Source organism: Macrotis lagotis, chromosome 1 (genome assembly GCF_037893015.1).
Source record: "Macrotis lagotis isolate mMagLag1 chromosome 1, bilby.v1.9.chrom.fasta, whole genome shotgun sequence".
NCBI lineage: Eukaryota > Metazoa > Chordata > Mammalia > Peramelemorphia > Peramelidae > Macrotis > Macrotis lagotis.
The window spans coordinates 499,377,123-499,399,938 of record NC_133658.1 but is presented as its reverse complement, the minus strand read 5'-3'; the positions used below and the strand labels follow the sequence as shown (position 1 = coordinate 499,399,938).

The window sequence follows — 22,816 nt, the reverse complement described above, 5'->3', positions numbered from 1 at the left end:
TAAGGTTGTTTGTTTTTTTGGAGGGGTTTTTGGTTAGCTTTTGCAAGGCGATAGGGTTAAGTGGCTTGCCCAAGACCACACAGCTAGGTAATTATTAAGTGTTTGAGACCGGATTTGAATTCAGGTATTCCTGACTTCAGGGCTGGTAATCTATCCACTATGCTACCCAGTAGCCTCTATGATGAGGTTGTGCTGAGGGTGAAAGAGAAGAGAATCTCTAGTTTGCCCCAATTAAAAATAAAGTCATAATTCCTTTTCTGACCAGTAGTAGAATCGAACCTATGAATAGCCACTGTATGTTTAGCCTGAGGGGAAAAAGCCTAAATATACACATATACACATTTATATATATATATATATGTATGTATGTGTGTGTGTGTGTGTGTGTGTGTGTGTGTGTTGACTACCCCATTTTCTTGAATACGTTGTCCTTCCCTAAGTCTCAGGTTGCAGTTTTTCTGATTCTCCACCTACCTGCCTGACCACTCTTTTCTGATCTCTTTTATTATTCTTCTATCCCATGAATGTAAGTATCCTCCCAGGCTGTGTTCTAAATTTTCTTCTCTCTTTCTGTCTACATTTTCCTTTTGGGTGAGTATTTGTTCCAATTTTTAGGTATTATTTCTATATAAATGACTCACAAGTTTTCAGATTTAGACATAATCTCTTAAATGGCACCAAATGCCAGCTTGGCACTTATACTTCAAAGCATTTCAAATTCAACATGCCCAAAATGAAGCTCTTCATCTTCCCCTCTAAACACAAATTTCTATTTCTATTCAAGTTACTATCATCTTTCCAGTTATCTAGGTTTATAATCTCTAAATTTTCATTAGGTCTTCACTCTTTCTCCCCCTATATAGCTAGTGAGTTTTTATGTGCTATCAATTCTCTTCACATCTTCTGGCATTCATTTCCTTTCCCCCCCACTCATGTAAGCTACCACCCTATTTCAGATCCTCATTAACTTCTGATGATTTGGAGCAGCTAGCTGGCACAGTGGATAGAGCACCACCCTTTGAGTCAGGAGGATCTGAGTTCAAATTTGGCCTCAGACACTTAATAATTGCCTAGCTGTGTGACCTTAGGCAAGTCACTTAACCCCATTGCCTTAAATAAATTTAAAAAAAAAGAAAAATACTTCTGATGATTCCTTTGTTATAACCTAATTATTCTCCCTATCTCCAGTCTTTCCTTTGGCCAATCCATCCTGCATACAGTTTCCAAAACTATCTCCCTATGGTATAGCTCTTGGTGTCATTTTTCCTAACCAAAAACTTTGAGTGGTTCCCTGTTGATGCTAAGATAAAGAATAAATTTCTTAGAGTGGCATTTAAGGTCCTTCAAAATCTAGCTCAAACTTTCCTTAGCAGATTTATTTTAAATCAGTCCCTTTTATTTATCTGCATTCCAGCTCAGTTGGTCTTCAAGTTGTTCTTATATTCAGTCTTTCTATACCTTGTTTCTATAGGTTTATCCTCCTATGGTTATACTGTATGGAGTTATAATAATAATGATAATAGCTAGAATTTACACAGCACCTTCATCTCAGAAGCCTTACTTCTTCTTTGTTAATCATGTCAGATTCCTCTGTGAAGTCTTCTTTAATTCATGCAATTGTTAGTATTTTCTCTTCTAATTACCTTGTATTTATTGATCTGTGTCTGTTATATTTCCCTAGTCAGGGGTTATTTTATTTTTATCTATTAGCTAATAGCTCCTTACACATGGTAGAGGATCAAATGAGATCTTTGTGAAGCTTAGCACATAGTAAGAGTTTAATAAATGCTTTTTTTCATTTTATCCTTCTCTCCTATTAAGACATTCAAGTATTTCTTAAAGATATTGTAGACTAGATTTCTCTATCTGGAAGGGATTTTAGCTTCAGGAATACTAAAATTCCCTTCCAGCACTGAAATACTGATTTATTTTTTATTTTTTAAAGTTTGCAAATTTCCCCCTAATCTCACTTCCCTCCCCAACCAGAAGGCAGTCTGATATAATATAAACAATATAATTGTTTCCACGCTATACACTGATCAAAATTGAATGTGTTGAGAGAGAAATCTTATCATTAAGGAAAAAATAAAATATGAGAGAGCAAAATTACATAATAAGATAACTTTTTTAAAATTAAAGTTAATAATCTTTGGTCTTTGTTTATGAAATACTGATTTAAAACATGAACTGCTTTTGAGACATGGTTTTAAATGTAAAGTTTTAGAAATAAAGGTTCTGATAGTTTGCTGATAATTACATTCAGAGAGGCAGTGAATTTTTTTCTTCAATTATCTACAGAAAAGTTTTCTTTGTTTTTTATTAGGACTCCAATAAAAGGGCCATTCCACTGCTCAGATCGGATATTATTCGAATACTTTCAGCTGCTACCCAGACTTTGTTGAGAAGAGATATGTCTCTTAACAGAAGATTTTATGCGTGGTTGCTAGGTACTGACTGAATATGTAATAATTTTTTGTTTAAAAATTAAAGTAGTTTCATTTGTTGTTCAGAATTTGCGAATCATTTTACTTCAGTATATAGCTTCTAAATTATATATTTGGGAAACTATAGATTTAAAACAATACAATAATGCTGCTAGTTGCAGCCTATCATCATTTATTCAGTTCTGTTGCCTATACTTTTATTTCATAGTATCGTTTCCAAAAAATACAAGCCAATTACAAGTAAAATTCCATTTCAGTTTAGGTGTGAGAATAGTGAAATTTTATCCAAACTTGATCATTGGAGTAGGCATCTATTAGTACAGAAAATAAATGAATGGGTGAATTTCATGTTGTTGTAAATTGAGACAATGTGTTCTTTATGCTATATATGAAAAAAAAAAACAAATTGGATAGATTTTTCTTCCTCCCTCCCCTCCTATCCTTTCTTCCCACCTCTGTTATGTGTAGTTTGGACAGGTTTTCCTTTTGCTACATACTGATTGTTTTCCTGTTGAGTAATTGTGTCATCATAGTACCTCTACCCTATCTGGCTGTTTCTCTTTCTGTCTCACCTGAATGTTTGGAGGGACTGTTGGAAGGATTCCCCTTATGACAAAACCTGAGGTTCACTTGAAGTTCAAGTTGTTTTAACTTTAGGACATGGGGGGAACAGTGAACATATGCTTGAGTTACTTTGGCTTAGAAAGGGAGTGCTAACAAATATTTTATGGAGCTCCTAGGTGCCAGCAGTGAGATTACTTTTTTATCAGGGGTACTTCATTATCATCATAGGAATACTTCTGCTTGTTTGAGAGGAAAGGCATTGAAGGAAGAAGTATAGGATACTTCTGAAAAATGAAATGCAGGTTAAAGTAGATGGAATCTTCTCCAATTTGTGTCTCATTTATGGTGACCAATTTAGATGGAATATATTGTGGGCATGGGTTTTGGGGAATCAATACTTATTTGTAACCATGTTACATACATAATACAATATACATACATACATACATACATAATAACCTATGTAAGACTAAATAGAAGCCCTTATAGTTGCCTGAACTATACTGTGTAGTTACTATTAAAGAATAGAGAGTATTAGAAAGAAGAGTAAAAATATTTCCTTCTTAATAATGAAGATGAAGGAAGCAAGCAGGAGGATTTTTATATACAAATTTCCCTTATGATAATTCATTGCGGTCAGTGAAAAAAGGTAGTATTTGTTGAAAAAAAGCAGTATATTATCGGTAATTGAATAGAGTGAAGTCAATTGTTATAGATTTCTACCTCCATCACACCTTTGAGGTTCATTCAGTCCACATCTACTAGATCAAAATTCTGGTAGTGGGGCAGCTAGGTGGTGAAGTGGATAGAGCACTGGCCCTGGAGTCAGGAGTACCTTAGTTCAAATCCGGCCTCAGACACTTTATAATTACCTGTTTGGCCTTGGGCAAGCCACTTAACCCCATTTGCCTTGAAAAAAAAAATTGTGGTAGCTATATTCTACCAGTCCTTAGGAGTTCAGAGAATTCCATTTCTTTCCTCAATGAATTCAATCTTTCTCTCCTACCCTCATATTAGTAGACTTTAATACATATATGTACTCTCTCAAACACATTTAACCATCATTTCCTCAATTTGCTTATTTTCCAAGACTACTCCACCTCATTTAAGCAAAAACAGAGATTTTCATACCCTTGATTTTGCACTCACAATTGCCTCCATAGCTGGATCACTGTCCATCTTGCGCTGGCAAACCTCATTTTGATTTACTCCTACCATCTGTTGCCTTTGCTCCTCCTCATGTGTTGCCAAACAAAGCTGGTGATCATTACAAAACTGTGTGAAGTGGATCCAACACAAATTTATGTTACATAATTTCATCCAGGCCATGATTTGCAGCAAGGAGATACTTTTATACATCCCTAATCGATTCACTAACCTACTCACCACCAGAATCTTTCTAAACCTTTGCATTTCCACCTAGAGTCTTATGGCTCTCCCTTGCTCCATGTTCTTAGCTCATAATCTTGTTTCATACTGGACTAAAGAAAAAATTGGACCAAAAATAAGAGTTCCTTCTTTTTCTTTTGTCATCCTTTCTTATCACTCAGTTTTCTCCCACTATCTCCTGTTTCATCCATCTCACATGAGCATATCCCTCTACCTGCATAAGTAATGCTATTCCATCTTGACTTTTCCAGCAGATGGCTCCCACTGTCCCCATTCTTTCACTAACCAATTTCTCCCTGACTATTGGCTTATTTCCTTCTGTCTATAAATATGTCTAAGTCTCCTTCATCCATCTACTCTTGTGAAAATGGGCGACCTTGAACTATCACTTCTGATCATAGTACCCATTTCAGAATCAAGCAAGTCTGGGATTGGGCCTATTGACTCATATTCACAGGATTTTCCATCTCCTGTACCAACCCCTTCCCCCCCCCCCCATGCAACTAATATCACAGAATGATGGAATGTAATTCATTCATAAAACAATAAGTTCATCATTATACCCTTGAATATTGGGGTAAAATATTCTATCTCTAAGAAGCTGTGATTTTGATAAACTAGCATGAACAACTTTTTTTTTAATTAAAGATTTTATTTATTTTGAGTTTTACAATTTTTCTCCCATTTTACTTCCCTCCCCCCCACAGAAAACAATTTGTCAGTCTTTAAATTGTTTCCACATTGTACATTGATCCAAATTGAGTGTGAAGAGAGAGGAATCATATCCTTAAGGAAAAAAACAAAAAGTATAAGAGATAGCAAGATCAGACAATAAGGTATCAGTTTTTTTTCTAAATTAAAGGGAATAGTCCTTGATCTTTGTTCAAACTCCACAGTTCTTTATCTGGATACAGATGGTATTCTACATTGCAGAGAGCCCAAAATTGTCCCTGATTGTTGCACTGAAGGAATGAGTGAGTCCTTCAAGGTTGATCATCACCCCCATGTTGCTGTTAGGGTGTACAGTGTTTTTCTGGTTTTGCTCATCTCGCTCAGCATCAGTTAATGCAAATCCCTCCAGGTTTCCCTGAATTCCCATCCCTCCTGGTTTCTAATAGAACAATAGTGATGAACAACTTTGGATATAGTCAGAACTGACCCTCTCCAGACTACCTAGGTCAGCATAGCATAGTGTTAAGGTGCTGACCTGGAGTCAGAAAGATCTGGAGTTCAAATCTTACCTCAGACAAATACTAATTGTATGACCAAAGGCAGGTCACTTAGTGATTTTCTACCTCCATTTCCTCAGCAGTAAAATGAGTCAATTATGTTAGGATGATATAAAAATAAATAATATTTCAAGACAGTAGGTGGGAATCAGGCAATTGGGAGCAAGAGAGGGGTGTTATAGCAATTTTCTCTATTAAAAAGTCTCATTTCTTAAATATATGAACCACATGTATAAAAATGAGAGCATCACCCAGTTGATAAATGGTCAAAGGATATGAACAGGCAGTTTTCAGGAGAAGAAAAACATGAAATCTATTAATAATCATATGAAATAATACCCTAAATCACTGATTGGAGAAATGCAAATTAAAAGTACTACTTCACACCTATCAGATGACAGAAAAAGAAAATGAAAAATTCTGGAGAGAATGTAGAAAAATTGATACATTGTTGCACTGTTAGAGTTGTTAACTGGTCCAGTCATTCTGGAGAACAATATGGAAATATCCCAAATGGCTAAAAAATTATGCATAATCTTTGACCCAGCAATAACAGTATTATGTTTGTATCACAAAGAGATCAAAGAAAAAAGAAAAAGATTTATATATACAAAAATATGTATAGCACCTCTTTTTGTACTGGCAAAGAATTGGAAATTGAGTTGATATACAATTATATAGATTACTATTTTTTTTTTTTAGTTTTACAAGGCAATGGGGTTAAGTGGCTTGCCCAAGGCACACAGCTAGGTAATTAGTCTAAGTGTGTGAGACTGAATTTGAACTCAGGTCCTCCTGACTCCAGGGCTGGTACTCTGTCCACTGTACCACCTAGCTGCCCAGATTACTATTTTAATATAAGAAATGACAAGGAGATGCCTTCAGAAAAATTTGGAAAGGTGTATATGAACTGATGCAGAGTGAAGTGAGCAGAACCAGAATAACATTGTACATAACAGCTACATTGTAATGATGACCCACTGTGAAAGATTTAGCTACTATTATCAATACAATGATCCAAGATAATTCTGAAAGACTTATAATGCTATCCACCTCAAGAGAACTGATGAACTCTGAATGTACATCAAAGCATAATTTTTTTCACTTTTTATGAGATAGAGTGAAGGCCAGTTATGAAATGGAGTTTCGTGTGAGCATCAAAAAAAAAAAACCAAACAATTGGACTCTATCTCAAGAAGACTGACTCTATTTTGTGCTATTGCATGTATTACCCTCCAGCTTATTATCTTTTGCAAATCATCCATGGAAAATTAGATGGCAGAAACCATCTATTGTTTTATAAGTGAAACTGGATGCAATTAATCAGCAACTCCCACATCTGGGAAAGGAAAGAACTCGAAACCCACTTGCCTCCCTCCCAACTTGACTGAAATGCACTCATCCCCCTTCTGACTCAAAGATTCCCTAATCTTTCCTCCTATTAGAAATCAGATTATATAATTTTATATCCTTGCATCCTGTTAATTGTTTTCTTTTAATTAATTGATCTTATTTAATTATTCTTAATACATAAAAATGAATTTCCCCCTGTATTTCAGGGTCTAGTACCAAGCTATGGAAGTCTAGTCCTGATTTGTTATGCAACTGGCATGTATTGCTTGAGATTGTTGTTGTTTAATCCATTTCAGCTGTATGTAACTCTTTGTGACTTCATCTGAGGTTTTCTTGGCAGAGATACTGAAGTAGTTTGCCATTTCCTTCTCCAGCTCATTTTTCAGATAAGGAAACATTAAGTCAGTTAAGTGACTTATCAAGGATCACATATTTAGTGTCAGAGGCCAGATTTGAACTCAGGAAAATGAGTCTTCCTGGTTGTATCCACAGTGCTACCTATTTGCCCCTGCCTGGGAAATAAACTATAGCTAATTTCTGAAGGGCATTGGTAGTACTTTGTTTTGTAATTGTCTGTAGCAGTTGGGTAATATTAAACTAGAATTATCTGTTCACATGGCTTATCTCTTCTACTAGACTGTAAAATCCTTGAGAACATGGCCCATATGTTATCTAAACTTTATATCTCTTCTCTACCTAGCACAGGAGTTTCTTAAAAACATTATTGTATTCTAAGAACATTTTTATTATGCCTATTTGCTAATTGGACAGGGATTAGTGAACACACCTGCTATATACAGAAGTTCTCATTAACAGAATCAAGGCTGTCCATGTCAGTACAAAAATTAAATGTAGACCGTTAAGGTGGATTAAAATGATATTTTATTTAAGCCAGGGGTAGAAAATCCTTTTTTTTTGCTAAGGATCATTTGGATATTTATAACATCATTTGAAGACCATACATAATTATCAACCTAAAAATTAGCCTGCTAATGTTATATACACTTATAAATTAAGTCACTGTATCATTAAGTTTATTTAATAATTTTACTTTGTTACAAGAGATCTGTTTTAAGTGGGAACAATCTATTAATATTTATATTTATAAACAGATCAATAAAAATAAAAAATTAGCCTGCTATATTTGATCAAACATTTAATTAATTCACCCCTAAAAATCTCCTAGATTTATTGAATTTTGACTCCCTCCTATGGTTGCCTTAGCAGCTCCAGTCCAAATGATTTTTCAGGCCTTAGACAAGCTTTGGGTTGGACATTCCCTGCTCCTGACCTGAGCTATGATTTGTTGCTGTTACCAGTTTTCAGTCAGTGAGATTCCAACTCTATTGCTCCATTTTCATTCTCTACTTTTCTAGAATAAATTGCATTACAAGATATTAGAAGATTGGAATCTTGCCCCATCTTATATAATATTAACTTGCTTACTTTATATGTTTTATGTTAAACTCCTTTCTGAATGAATGTTTTTATTTCATCTGTAGGCTCAGATATCAAAGGAAATACTCTTGTGCCTCAATTGAATGTTTCAACATCTTATGAAGACCAATCTGCCTATTTCTTTGAAAAATACTCAAAAGACCTCCTAGTAGAGGTAGGGAAATCATTTCTGCCCAATTTTGAACTTCAGAGAGCTATTTGTTCTAAGATATCAATAGGCCTATTTTTTTGAGCCTTGACAAAACCTAAGTGTGTTCTGTCTGTGCATCTATATCTTCCTGAACCCCTAGAAGTGCCCTGTCTCATAAATTTTTACTATGTAGTTAATTACTTTGTTATAAATATATATTTATCAATGTTGTATTTATGAACTTGTGTTTTATATGTATTTATTGTCTCAGTAGAATGTAAGCTTATTGCAAGTATTATTCCATATTTTGTACTTGCATTTGAAGCACCTAGCACAGTGCTTGGCAGATGATACTTAATAAATATTTGTTCACTGACATTGATATTGCCATTGCAACTACACCTTGATGTATACACTTTCAGGCCCCAAGTTAGTTATTATATCTTGCAGGACTATGTCAAGAACATATTTTGTTCCATCTAGTAGTATATTACAACATTCAAAATGACCTAAAAAAAAATGAGAGGAGGCATTTAGCTTGCTCCTCCTTTGTGTTAGGTATTATAATTAGTGTTTTGGCAAATACTCTCATTTAATTTTTACAACATCCCTGCTATTACCATCTCTATTTTACTGTCGAAAAAAGTGAAGCATTGGGCAAATCACTTAACCCCATTGCCTTGAAAAAAAACTAAAAAAAACAAAAACAAAAGAAGAATGTGAAGCAAACAGAGGTAAGTGACTTGCTTAGAGTCACACAGCTAATAAGTATCTGAGGTCAAATGTGAACTCAGGTCTTCCTGACTCTAGGTCCACTCCAAAAAGAAAAAAATAATCTTTTAAACTTTCACCTTAACATGTCATTTTTTTTTAAACTAGGCTTTGATGGAAATTTTGCATCAGAAATTCACCAGCTCTGAATTTGAAGAAAGTCAGCAGGCTTACCTGAAACCTTTCCGTATCCTTGTTAGTCTCCTTGACAAGCCTGAAATAGGTAACATAGTAAAAAGTATTTTAATGCTAAAATTGTGCTGAAAATGATTTAATATTTCTTTGATTCAGAAGTACTTTAGAATTTTCCTATACTTCAGGATCATTTTTTAGTAACATCGGTTGAAAAACATTAAAAAAAAAAAACATCAGTTGACATCAGAGTGATGAAAATTATCTTTTGATTTTTTCATCTTATGAATGTTATATTATCATATGAATTTCACGTACTGAAATGATAGTAATAAAATGTCTAGCTTTATTTCCAAGTCAATAGTATTGCATGTCTTGTTATCACACCTTAAGAATCTGTCTTCAGTAGCTAAAATCTATTAATTTGATTTTAATAGATAATATGTGAAACCCATTTGCCAAACCTGTTTCTTTTGCACTCCTTAATTTTTTAGAAGAAAAATTCCATACCAAACTTGATTGGCACAAATCTGTCAGAATTAATTAATTATTTAAGTCTTAGCTTATAAAGAGACAGACATCAAAAAAGATATGGAAGAAATTAGTTTTGAACATCTCTCTAACCAAACCATTTCTACTTAATATTTTTTAATAACCAAGAGACAAAAGCAAAATTCTACTGTCAAGACTAAATAAGAGCACAAAGTTTAGGTTGGAATTTTTGAATAACTTAAAATAATAATAATGTCAACAATGCACTCTAGAGAATCATCTTCCCAAACCAATTCAGTTGATCAAGGGTAGAGAAAGAGAGATTTTTTCTCTTAATTGGTTTTATAGAAGGAGTTTCTGCCTTTGTCCAATGTGGCAGGTAAAAAATGAAATGATGGGGGCAGTGAGGTGGTACAGTGAATAGAGTCCTAGTCTTTGAGTCAGGAGGATATGAGTTCAAATCTAGCCTCAAACCTTTGCTAGCTGTATAATCCTGGTTAAGTCACACTCCAATTGCCTAACCGACAAGAAAAGAAAGATAAAATGACTGCGGAAACAAAGACTTGAGATTCCAAGCCTATTGATTAAGTAGTACATGCCAGTTGCCCAGCAACTCAGGATCAGTCACCTTTCTCAACTTTAGCACTGCACCCCAAATACAGGACAGACTTTTATACATTAAAACCAATTCATCAAATAAAACCAATTAACTTTTCAAGTTGGGAGGGAGAAGGAAAATAGGTGCAATTTCCTGAAATCAGAAAAAGAGATGTTCTACTCCCTCCCCACCAAGTGTACTTAGTCAAAGGAGTATGGAAACATCAGCTGATTGTTTGAATTATTTTACTTCCAAGTCAATCATATTGCATGATAAATTGTATTCAGTCAAAGGAATATGGTAACAATAACTGACTGATCAACTGATCAGAAGCAATTTTCAAATAATGTATATGAGTTGCTTGAGATATTCACTTGTGAGAAAATTCTTTGCATCAATCTTTGCATCTGATTGGGTTCCCAGTCAACATAATTTAGGTCCTTAATTAGGTGTCTCTTATCAACAGATGGAAGTGATTCAACTTCCCAGCCATGCATGGCTAGATTCAAACAATACAAAAAATTGCTTTCATAATTTCCACAATAATATAATTTTCTCACAAGACAGATACTGAATTGAGGCATAAGTGGATAGCAAGGGAACTGAGCTAACTCCAGAACTGAGTCACAAGATAGTCAGTGTGGTTTACTCATTTCCCATAATTTACCAGTTGCTGTCTTAATCCCTTTATTATTCTCACCATTCACCACCCTAAATATATCTCCACAGGCATCAGAGTTTCTCCCTGAACTTTGACTTTGCTGCAGTAGATAGAACACTGGCCCTGGAGTCAGGAGGACCTGAGTTCAAATCCAGCCTCAGACACTTGATAATTACTTAGTTTTATGACCTTGGGCAAGTCATTTTACCCCATTGCCTTGCAAAAAACAAAAAAAAAAAGAAGAAATTGACTAGTCTTTGATAAAGATGTTATGAATTTCAGATTAGGAAATAGAGTCCTCTGGAATTTGATTCAGTAATGACAAAATTTATTCAGATGGTTCCAAAACAGATTTCACACAGAAACCATATTATTTCTTTATATTTTCTTTAAAGAAGGAAAAATATAATAGGAAAGGATCTTTGTGTGTGTGTGTGTGTGTGTGTGTGTGTGTATTGCTAGACTATCTACTAATGTCATATATATGTATATATATATATATTTTTTTTTTCTTGAGACTCACTAAATCTTTGGCAACACTTAAACTGCTCTTTTTCTCTGTCATATATTAAGATTTTTTTTGTCAAGTAGTCATACTGTTTCTCAACAGTCTTTCGTAAAACCACTTATATTCATTGTATCTGAAAAACAAAAGAAATCCTGAATTCTCATCTTGAGGAATTAATTCCTTAATTCAAGTGTACTATACTACTTTAAAAATTGAGACCTAACTATCATTTTTTGAATATTTTCCTATAACAACTGGGTTTTTTGTTTGCTTTTTAAAAACATTTTTCTCCCATTTGCCAGTTTTCCAAAACTCAGCAATAAACCTTAAGTGAGCCTAGCTGAGAGTAGATATTTGCAAAGGTAAACTTTATTTGAAGAAACCAAGATGCAGATTCAGTATTTAACCAAAAGGGAGATGTAAATAAAGCATTTGGACCCTAACCCTGTTCTACTGCACCTCAGGAGTGATTGTACTCTGAACTGTATTCAGTGAAGCTTTTTTTTTCCCACTCATAATGTTGATCTCTGATAGCCAAAACATATTTTCCTTTTGCTTCGTGTTGTCTCTGAGTAATCAAGTTTTATCTAAAAAAGGAGTGTACGTATGAAGAAAATGAATGAATGTTTCTGATAACTCACTATCATGTGTTTGACTCATTGGTAAACCTTGTGTGGTGTGTCCTTTCTAGAGCATGACTTTCTGGACCATCTCAACCTGAGACTTGTTAAATTAAAGATAATTATTAAACTGTTTTCTGAAGGTATTGGTATTTTTTTTTTTGCAAGGCAGTATGGTTAAGTGACTTGCTCAAGGTCACAGAGCTAGGTAATTATTAAGTGCCTGAGGCTGGATTTGAACTCAGGTCCTCCTGACTCCAGGGCCAATGGCTCTAACCTAGCTGCCCCTTTTCATGTGTTGATGAGCACTATAGTGTATGTCTTAGAGAAATATAAAATATTGAAAGACTTAGATGGGGGCGGCTAGGTGGTGCAGTGGATAGAGCACTGGCCTTGGAGTCAGGAGGACCTGAGTTCAAATCCGGCCTCAGACATTTAATAATTACCTAGCCGTGTGGCCTTGGGCAAGCCACTTAACCCCATTGCCTTGAAAAAATCTTAAAAAAAAAAAAAAGAAAGACTTAGATGAAGTATTCCACAAGTTAACATGTAACTTAAAATATTGTTTCTTCATATGGAAGGTAGAAACATTGCTTTCTTTCTGTAGAGAAAAAAAAGAGAATGAGACCTTTTTAAAATCTGTGTTTTATTCATTTCTATAGATATCTTTTATATATGTATTCACCTCTCAGAGGATTTTCCTTTTTTTCCTGTGTACTGGTCATTTTTAAAAGATTGTATGCATATATATATATATATATATATATATATATATATATGTATGATGGTTTGACAGATGAGAAATAGTCCTGCTAATGAGTATTTCTTTCATGCTTTCTCAATTATGTTCCTGGGGTTGTCATCATCAGGTCCATTTTATGTGTGTTACAGTTTAATAAAAATCCTCCAGAACAAAAAATATTATCTTATAAATATATATTCATATAAAGTAATGCTGGTAATTAGAGCAATTTAAAAATATATCAACAATTCTCTCCTTTCTAAGCCAATCCCCCCCCAACATCTAAAGATTTTTAAAGAGAAATATGTACTATTTGCATGTTATAGAATTGTTTTATTCATACAAATAACAGAGTGCTTTTTGATAACTAATGAATAAGAAATGGCACTAACTCTTGTTAGCATTGTGGATTGACCTTTCTTCCAATTGCAGGACCTCAGGTTGTTGGGGATTTATTTCTCGAAGTGATCAGAGCCTTATATTCTTACTGTAGAGATGCTCTTGGGATTGATCTTAAACTTAGCTACACTCAAAGTGGAAATCTACTTGCAAGGTATGACAGTGAGGCGTTTTCCTTTCATTGTTCTTTTAATGGTTATATTTAGAACTGGAAGAGAGCCTCGGAAATTTTCTGGTCTAACCTCCTCATTACTCAGGATAGGATAAAGAGATACTACATGCCTAATGTCACACTAGGATATGAACAGAAGTCCTCTGATTGTGATGCACAATATTCTTTTGATGTCTTCCTCTTTTGGTGAAAACCTTTTCTCCTTTACATCACAGTATTTTCAGTATAGCTTGATAGCATTATGTATAGAATGTAGGGCCTGGTGTCAGAAAGACCTAAGTTCAAATCTATTCTTGAACACTCACTAGCAAGACTGGACAAGTCACAGCCCCATTTGCCTCTGTTTTTTCACCTGTAAAATGAACAGGAGAAGAAAATGACAAACCACTCCATTATCTTTGCTAAGAAAACTCTAAATGGAGTCATGAAGATTCAGACATGACTGGAAAAAATGATTAAAAAACAACAAATTTTCTCTCTAGGGCAGCTAGGTGGTTCAGAAGATAGAATACTTGGCCTGGAGTCAGGATGACATGAGGTCAAATGTAACCTCAGATACTAGCTTGTGTGACTTTGGGCTAATCACTTAATCTCTGTTTGCATTGAAAAATGGAAATGACAAACCCCTCTAGTATCTTTACTAAGAAACCCCCCATGGACAATATTGATCCACAGGGTCATGAAGTATCAGACGTGACTGAATAACAAAGTAATAAAACTTTTGTCCCCACTTCCCTTCTAAAAATCTCATTTTCTCAGATACGATGTGAGGTTATTCTAAGTCAACATTATTGAATACTCACAATAGGAAAATCATAGAGGGAATTAGAGAACAAAGAGGATCTAGTCATGTTGATTCAATTAGATTGTAGGGTTGGTATTGTTTGTGAACTAAATATAAAAACTATAGCTCTGTAGGTGATATAGCTCTCTAGGAAGTAAGGAGACGTGTGTGTGTGTGTGTGTGTGTGTGTATGTATTTTATATATATATATATATATATATATATATATATTCATATATATATATATATATATATATATATATATATAGAGAGAGAGAGAGAGAGAGAGAGAGAGAGAATGAGAGAGCACAGGAGTGAAGAGATCTGAGGAAGAAAAAGAGATTCTAAAGTAAAGATAGCCACCTAGCTGTCTAAATCATACTCCTAAGACACAGGTCTCACTACCCAACAATTGCCTCTGGTCAATAAAGCTCTTTAGCTTGGCATTTAGAGCTTAGTAAGTGCTTGTTAATTTAAAATCCTACAAAATATGTCTCCTATCTAACTTTCCGAACTTATTTTCTATCACACACTTTTATAAATCCTATGATTCAACCAAACTACCCCAATATTTAGGAAGGGTCATGTGTGTGATAGATTTGAAGATGGAAAATAAGTTGTTTTCAAGAAATGAGTAATAAATCTGCTCAGTATGTATACTATTAAAAATTTCTAATCAATTTTTAAGGGAAAACAAGCCTAGATCAACTTTTCTTCTTAAACCTTAATATTCTTTTCCTTCCATGAGAATTGGTTTTGAATATTAATTCTCTTCAAGCCTAGGAGACTTTCTAATTGATTAGGAACATGCTGAGAACCTTTACTTTGTTAATAAGTTTTGTTCAGTCACTAAAGTAATACTTAGGATGACTTTAATGCTAATCCTTAGAGGTTGTGGAATATAGTTGCTTTTTATGGAATATGAAATATTGAAAAAATTTTCCTTTTGAAAATTTTCTCTATGAAGACTTTGATAAACTTATCTTCCTCAGGAATCACCTTCTGGGGTCTTTAGAAATAAAGAGTTACAAAAATAATAAATTAAGGGAACTGGTAGAATAACACTATTTCAGGTCTAGGATTTCTCTTAATTTAAATTATTTTTTAAACAAATATTGATATCTTTTGTTTTTAATATCAACAAATTTCCCCCAGTAACCCCTCTCTTTCCACAAGTCCTCCCAAAAACGTATCCAACATAACAAATAATATTTTAAAAGATGATAAATTAACTTTTTTCAAAGATATATTCCTTTTTCTTCACAGTGCAATAAAAGAAAACAGATATGCCTCTGAGATTGTTAAAACTGTGAATTTTCTAATTACTTCCCTAAGTACTGATTTCATCTGGGATTATATGACTCGATGTTTTGAAGACTGTTTTAGGTAATTACATAGTTTAATATAAAAGGATATTTAAAATAAATAAACTCTATAAGAACTTTTCTTGGGTGATAAGAGTGATATGGTTATAACCTGATGGTTCAGGCTTTGACTGTGGATGTGAATTTTCATAACCTAAATTAAGATTATTAGTATTTGTCCTACAAGGAGTGAAATTAGAGAAAATAAGCTACTTAGACATCAAGTATTTTGTGCAAAAAAAGCAGCATTTGAGCTTTAGATTCAAAGCCACTAACTAAACCAAGAAACCTTGCTTTTTTGGAGGATTGTCTTTCTTTACTTTGTGATGCTAAAGTTTTTTATATCCTATGAGTGTAACTTATAGAAAATATGTTATGTACTTTTCAGATATGTCACTTTGCTTGATTTCTATGTTAACAGTGCTCTTTGGGACTTTCTTTTTAGAAAAGATGAGTCTCTAACTCAAGAATAGGAGATCATCTTTTAAATTTTACATTATGAAACTGAAACAAGTTGTCAGAAAGGAATAAAGAAAACAAGGCCACTCACTCCCCATCTATCCCCCCCCAAAAAGCAACAAATAAAAACCAAATAGAAATGACTAAAAAAATCATATAAGAAAGCAAAAAAACCCTAAAGTTTTTAAATAAGATATAATTTTAAAATACTATAGAACACTGAATTGACTAAAATACAGAGATTAAAGGAGTTAGAAAAAAGAACAAAGCTGAATTCAAAACAGAAAATGCTAAGGAAACTAGGATATTGAATTTGTTTAAAACGTTCTATTTAAAATATATATATATATATATATATTATATATATATTGCCTAAAATAGATATGCATCTAATAATTCTGTACCAAACTCATCAGAATCAAGGTTTTAATAGTTTGAGTTTCAGGTTAGGACATTTCATTTTGCTTCTCTGTCAAAATTGCAAAGTCACCTTTCTAAGATATTTGAGAACAAAAAAAATAGATTAAATTTGCTTCTGGCTCAGGGACAAATCAGATTCATTGAACTTGAAAAGAACACTAGGTTTGGGAATCAAAAGATCCAAATTTCAGTCATAGTTCTACCCTAGTAATTTACTTTATGACTTTAAACAAGTCACTTTACTTAGGCCTCAGTTTTCTGCTGTAAAATAGAGGGGTCTGGTTTAAATGATTTCCAAAGGTCTCTTCTACCTCCTACCTTCTATAAGTCTATTCTGTGAGTCAGGAGTATTATTTTAGGAAAAATATTGAATTTCCTTGAAGGAAGGGAATAACCCTGTGAAATGCAAATTATGCCTATCTTAATCAAAATTCTCTATAAAAATGTAGAATTCTAAGTAATAAATAATTTTCAGAGTTAAAATGAATTGTTATCCAGCTCTTGAATATAAGATTTGAAAGAATGTTTCTAGGATCTGAATCTGGCAAGTTGAATTTGTATTTGACTTGCCTTGTTACCAAAGCTACTGCTGCTCCTCATAATTCTTAGTTTTAGGTTCTAATGAATGGTTAGCCATTCTTTAGAATCTATGCTGTCAGAAATTATTACAATACTTGAAGCTAATGTGAAGATAATTAAGTGTTTTAAAGTCTTGAAACACCAAAGATTGATTACATTTGAAAAGAATAATTTTTTCCCTTTTTTATGGCAGAAGCAGATCCATGGAAGTAAGCTCTCCCTTTACAAAAAACAGCATTTCTCCCACAGTTTCAGAACTTTGCATATTGCTTGTGTTCCTCCTTGATGTAATTCCATTGGTAAGAGAGACAAACTTTTAAAGAGATTATTCATTTCTCTTTAGAGCAAAAAGGCTCCTTATTTTAAAAAGAATCATATGAAATAGACAAATTCATGGATTCATCGCCTTTTTTTCTTGCATGTTGAAAACAGATGTAAATAATTTGCTATATAAATCTTCTATCTTATAAATTAATTATAATTTTGAACCAGTTTTAAATGTCCTTTCATGAAATTAAACCAAATTGAACTTCATTCTAGTAATACCATACTATATTTCCCCATGTGTAAGATGCTCCCTTATATAAAATGCCACTTAATTTTGGGGCCTGAAATTTGAAAAAAAAATGTATCACATAAATTTATTGAACTCAAGTTTTATTCATCATGAAATTCAAGGACCTCTTGCTCATAGCTTTCAGCATCTTTTGGAAAAGTGCATGGACGGCATGCTTATTCCGTTCCGTTTCTTGAACCTGAAGCATCATTTGTGTCCTTCTTTGAAATCAGTCACTTCTTTTTTTCATCAGCAGTTCTTCTTGCCTCCTGCTGAACCATATTTGTGGACACAGGAATTCCAATTGCCCTTTACTCTTCAATCCATCTCTTCAATCCCTCTCTAGATCAGACCATTTGACTGATTTGCCTTTCTTTTGCCATGGCGTTTTCAGTAGGGTTTCTTCTTCCCAGAGACAAGTCTCAGATTGTTTGCTCAGTAGGAGGAGGACCAAACTGATGTTCAGCAGCACAATTTCCATGTACTTTTGCAAACTGGATCACTTTGAACTTGAATTCAGCATTGCATGAAAATCTTTTCTGAACCATTTTTGGGCAGAATATGGCAAAACATAACCTAATATACTGGTAACAAATTGTGAAACAATGAGGGCGAAGACAGGTGCCAAAAAGTGGGAAATACAAGTAAAATAATCTATAACCACTGTATAAGACACTCCCAGTTTTTGAACAACAAATTTTTTTGGAAAGGGTGCATCATACATGGGGAAATACAATATATGCAAAGTCCTACTTTGTAAGTAAGAAAATGAAATAGCCATGTTTCCTAATTAAAACATTATAATTTTGTAATTTTTCTCAAATGAAAATTATCACATTCCTCTCTTTGTTGAGAGAGCAAAAGGAGACAAGTGATTAAAAATAACCATGTAAAACATCAGTTGAGTTGTTTAAGGAAGAAAAGAAATTTTTCTTTTGTTCTGTTTTCTAAATTTGGAATTAATGCAATCTTATTCATATTAGTAAAATAAATTTATATGAGATGACATTTTAAAGTTTATCCTTCTCTTTTTTAAAAAATAGGAACTTTATTCTGAGATACAAACTCAGTATCTCCCACAGATGCTCAGTTACATGGTACAGTGCCTTTATGAGGAATTGGAATTTTTAACCTTGCCTGAACTAACCCAAGCCTTAAAAACTTGCTTCAAAGTGCTTAGCAAAGTGCAAATGCCCCCATCATACTTGGAAATTGAGACACAGAGCGAAAATATGGTATGTACTATTATCAAAAAATGCTTAATTGTTCCATATTAAAAGTGTTTTCTGCTTTATGTAGATAACAAATAATTAGAGTTTCTTCTAGAAACAAAGAACTATTTTCCTGGTGCCTACATTAGCTTAACTAGAAATGCTTAAAACTTTCACTCTGTGTGTGTGTGTGTGTGTGTGTGTGTGTGTGTGTGTGTATGTGTCTAATATATATATATATACATATATATCGAGAGAGAGACTATATGTTATTCCTATAGTTTTCCCTTCAACTTTTATAATTTCTAGAATCTGAATAGTAAAAGGAATGGGGAAAAAATAGAGAATTCTCTTCCTTGATATGACCCTCATATTTTTTCTTTTTCAAAATGACTTTGTTATATTTTCATTGAGGGTTATTGAATAAATTTTCCATAACCAATTTTATTTTTGTTAGATTGACTTCTAAAAATATGGTGGGTTTATTGACTTCAAATCTAAAAAAATTTTAAATTTCTTTTACAAGGGTATTAATTTTTTAAAATATATATATGGGGGCAGCTAGGTGGTATAGTGGATAAAGCACCGGCCCTGGAGTCAGGAGTACCTGGGTCAAATCTGGTCTCAGACACTTAATAATTACCTAGCTGTGTGGCCTTGGGCAAGCTACTTAACCCCATTTGCCTTGTAAAAACCTAAAAACAAAAAAATTAATATATATATATATATGTTCTAAACTCACATATATGTATATTTTTCATGTCTTTTTATTGTGGACATCTTGGCAATCTGGTGAAACCCATAGACCCTTTCCCAGAATAATTTTCTTAAATGCATAAAATAAAGTATATGAGATTAAAAAAGAAGCCAGTTATTTTGAAATATGATTATTAAAATATTTTTAAGTTCACAAATTCTAGTTTAATTGACTTAATGGGGAAAGATATAATTATTATCTTATCTTCATAAGAAAACTGAATCTAAGTTATAACCTCACAGAATCTAAAAGTTGGAAGGCTCCTCAGAAGCCATCCAATTCATACCTGCCCAAGAATCTTCTCTTACAATAGGCTCACACAACTAGCTCACACACATATATCTATGACCAGAATCCAATTCTTCTAGCATGCCAAGTGGGAGGTGGATTTGAAATTAAAAGACAGGTGTTCTCTCGAACAGGTGTTATTTCTGTGCCTATGGGTATGTTACCTAATCCTTCTAGACTTCAGTTTTTCTCCATCTGTAAAATGAGATTCTACATATGATTTATGAGGTTTCTTTAAGTTCTATGCCTTATGTATTTGTGATGAGATATAGATATAGACTAGATAGCACAATGGTTAGAGCACCAGCCTTGACATTAGGAAGACCTAAGTTCAAATTCGGCCTCAGACACTTATTAGCTGTGTGACCTTGGACAAGTCACTTAACCCATATTGCCTCACATACAGGGCTTTCTCAATCCTCCTGATTCATATTTGGCCACTGGACCCAAATGACTCTGGAAGAGAAGGTGAGGCTGGTGACTTGGCACAGCCCCCCTCACTCAAATCCAATTCATATGCTTGTCATGACATCACCTTCCTGATGTCATGGTCATTGAGAATGAAGGACAAAACATCATCTTCATAAAATGCACATGCATATATATTTATATATTAGATGTGGAATATACATTACATAATATATATAATATATAGCATTTGTATACCTATATGTATACATATATAAATTTATTTATTTGTATATGAGTGTTTTATATATTATATATATAAATATATACGCACATACTTATATTTGTACCTATAACATGGATCAAATTATGAAATGCAGGGAGAAGATTATTAAAAAGGGATAAATAGGATCTCTCCTCTCAATTGAACTGACAATTGAGAAGGTTGTAATGTTTCTACACCTCCTAGGTTAGGAAAGAAAAAAATGAATAACTACTTGGCAATTTATTTTTAGATTTGTTATTTTCCATTCAAATGGGGAGGGTTGTGGAATCAGAATAGCCTATCATTCCCTAGTTTTGGTTAATTAGTACAAAATATTTTGCAAAATTTTTTTAAATCCTTAAACATTTTCACTTTATATTTTTGGAGAATGATACATGATTTTTTTAATGTAATTTTCTTTTAAGAAAAATTCTAGGACACTTTGTCCTTAAGTCAAGTTGGTCAAAATGTGGGTTTTTCTCACCAAAATGTTCCATATTTTGAGCTTGGGTTTCATTTTTTGATAATTTTTATTCTGGAGTACATGATTTGAATATCTTTCTACTGATAATTCAAAAGGTAATAATTTGTGTTACACTGGAGGTTTGTTAAAGAAATCATACAAAGGAAAAGAAAACTACCAGATAAATAAAATATGTGTAAATGAGTGTGAGAAAGTGAGGTTGAGAATTAGACAAACTATCCAAATAATTTCTTTTTGAGGGAAAGGTGGCTTTAAAACTTGAACTATTCTGATCCTGTCTGCATTAATTGAACTAACTGAATACTTTATTTTCATATTTCTTCTGTGGGTATATTTCAAAGGGGCTTGGGGGAGAGAGTCTAGACAATGATTTTATTGCTCCTTTACAGAAACACCATCAACCAATGCAGAAGGACAACTATTAGCAGCTTATGGTCTTAGAGTTTTCTGAGACTTTTAAGAAACTTTGTGATATAGTCAGTGAAATAATCAGGATAAATTAGAATCAGGACTTGAATCCAGATCTTACTGATTTGGGGGCTTACTCTTCATTATGCCATGCTATCTCAGAATATGTGTTGTTATGAAATGAAACCTTTTCCCATAATTTGGTTTAATATATTATTAAACAATTCAAATATTTATCAAACAGAATTCATGAGTTGCTGGAGCTGAGGTCAAACTATCACTCAGTTCCTTCAATTAATGAACCTCTGAATCTGGAGTGATATGCCTTGAGTTAGAATATCTCCTACCTTTGTATTCTTAGACAAGCTACTTAATCTCTCTGAGTTTCATTTTCTTTATTTGTAAAATGAGAGAGTTATTCTTAGATAAACTCTTAGTTACCTTTTTTTTTAGGTTTTTTTTTTTGCAAGGAAAACGGGGTTAAGTGGCTTGCCCAAGGCCACACAGCTAGGTAATAAGTGTCTGAGACCCAATTTGAATCCATGTACTCCTGACTCCAGGGCCGGTGCTTTATCCACTGCGCCACCTAGCCGCCCCTACCTTCTTCTTCTAAAGCTGTGATTCTGAGGGCAGGGACTGTTTTTCATTTTATCTTCATATCTTCAGCAACCAAAAATTTTTTTTACCCATAATACAGTTCATTAAATGTTTTTGAATTGTATTGAATTAATGTTATGATTATGTTTTATAATTGTTCAAGTTTAGTTGTCAAAAGGGAGACCAAGTATTATATTTAGACTTTAAAACATTATTTGGTACCCCAGATCCATATGATTTGGAAAGGATTTTAAGAGATCGTTCAGTTCAGTCCTGTCCCTTTGGTAAAGTACTATTTTTGGTGTACAGATGTGACAGTTCCAAAAAAAAAGAGGAAATTATTTGCTCAAAGCCAGCAAACCACTTTTTAGTTGCAGAGCCAGAACCAGTACCCAGACTTTCTGACTTCTAGTATAATGCTATTTTTCACAATCTCATGCCACCTCACCAATTTTATTGGATGAAATAAAATTTAAACACACAGTGAGCAGCTGTTTAATGGTTGATAGTCTTGAACTAGTCAATCATTAAAAGAATAAATGAGGGAACAGGAATGTGAATAAATGGGGGGAAA

The 22,816-nt window shown here is 33.5% G+C and overlaps 1 protein-coding gene across 3 annotated transcripts in view; it reads left to right on the top strand.

Moving 5' to 3' along the window:
* DOP1B (DOP1 leucine zipper like protein B) overlaps positions 1-22,816 on the top strand; it is a 151,809-nt gene that overhangs the window by 36,293 nt on the left and 92,700 nt on the right. For 2 of the 3 annotated variants that reach the window (XM_074213944.1, XM_074213943.1), the window contains exons 7-13: positions 2,324-2,447; positions 8,482-8,591; positions 9,447-9,561; positions 13,524-13,644; positions 15,713-15,832; positions 17,462-17,567; positions 18,868-19,059. In XM_074213944.1, coding sequence (XP_074070045.1) covers positions 2,324-2,447; positions 8,482-8,591; positions 9,447-9,561; positions 13,524-13,644; positions 15,713-15,832; positions 17,462-17,567; positions 18,868-19,059 — 888 coding nt within the window. The remainder of the gene's footprint in view (positions 1-2,323; positions 2,448-8,481; positions 8,592-9,446; positions 9,562-13,523; positions 13,645-15,712; positions 15,833-17,461; positions 17,568-18,867; positions 19,060-22,816) is intronic. The other variant, XM_074213945.1, reaches the window with a different exon arrangement.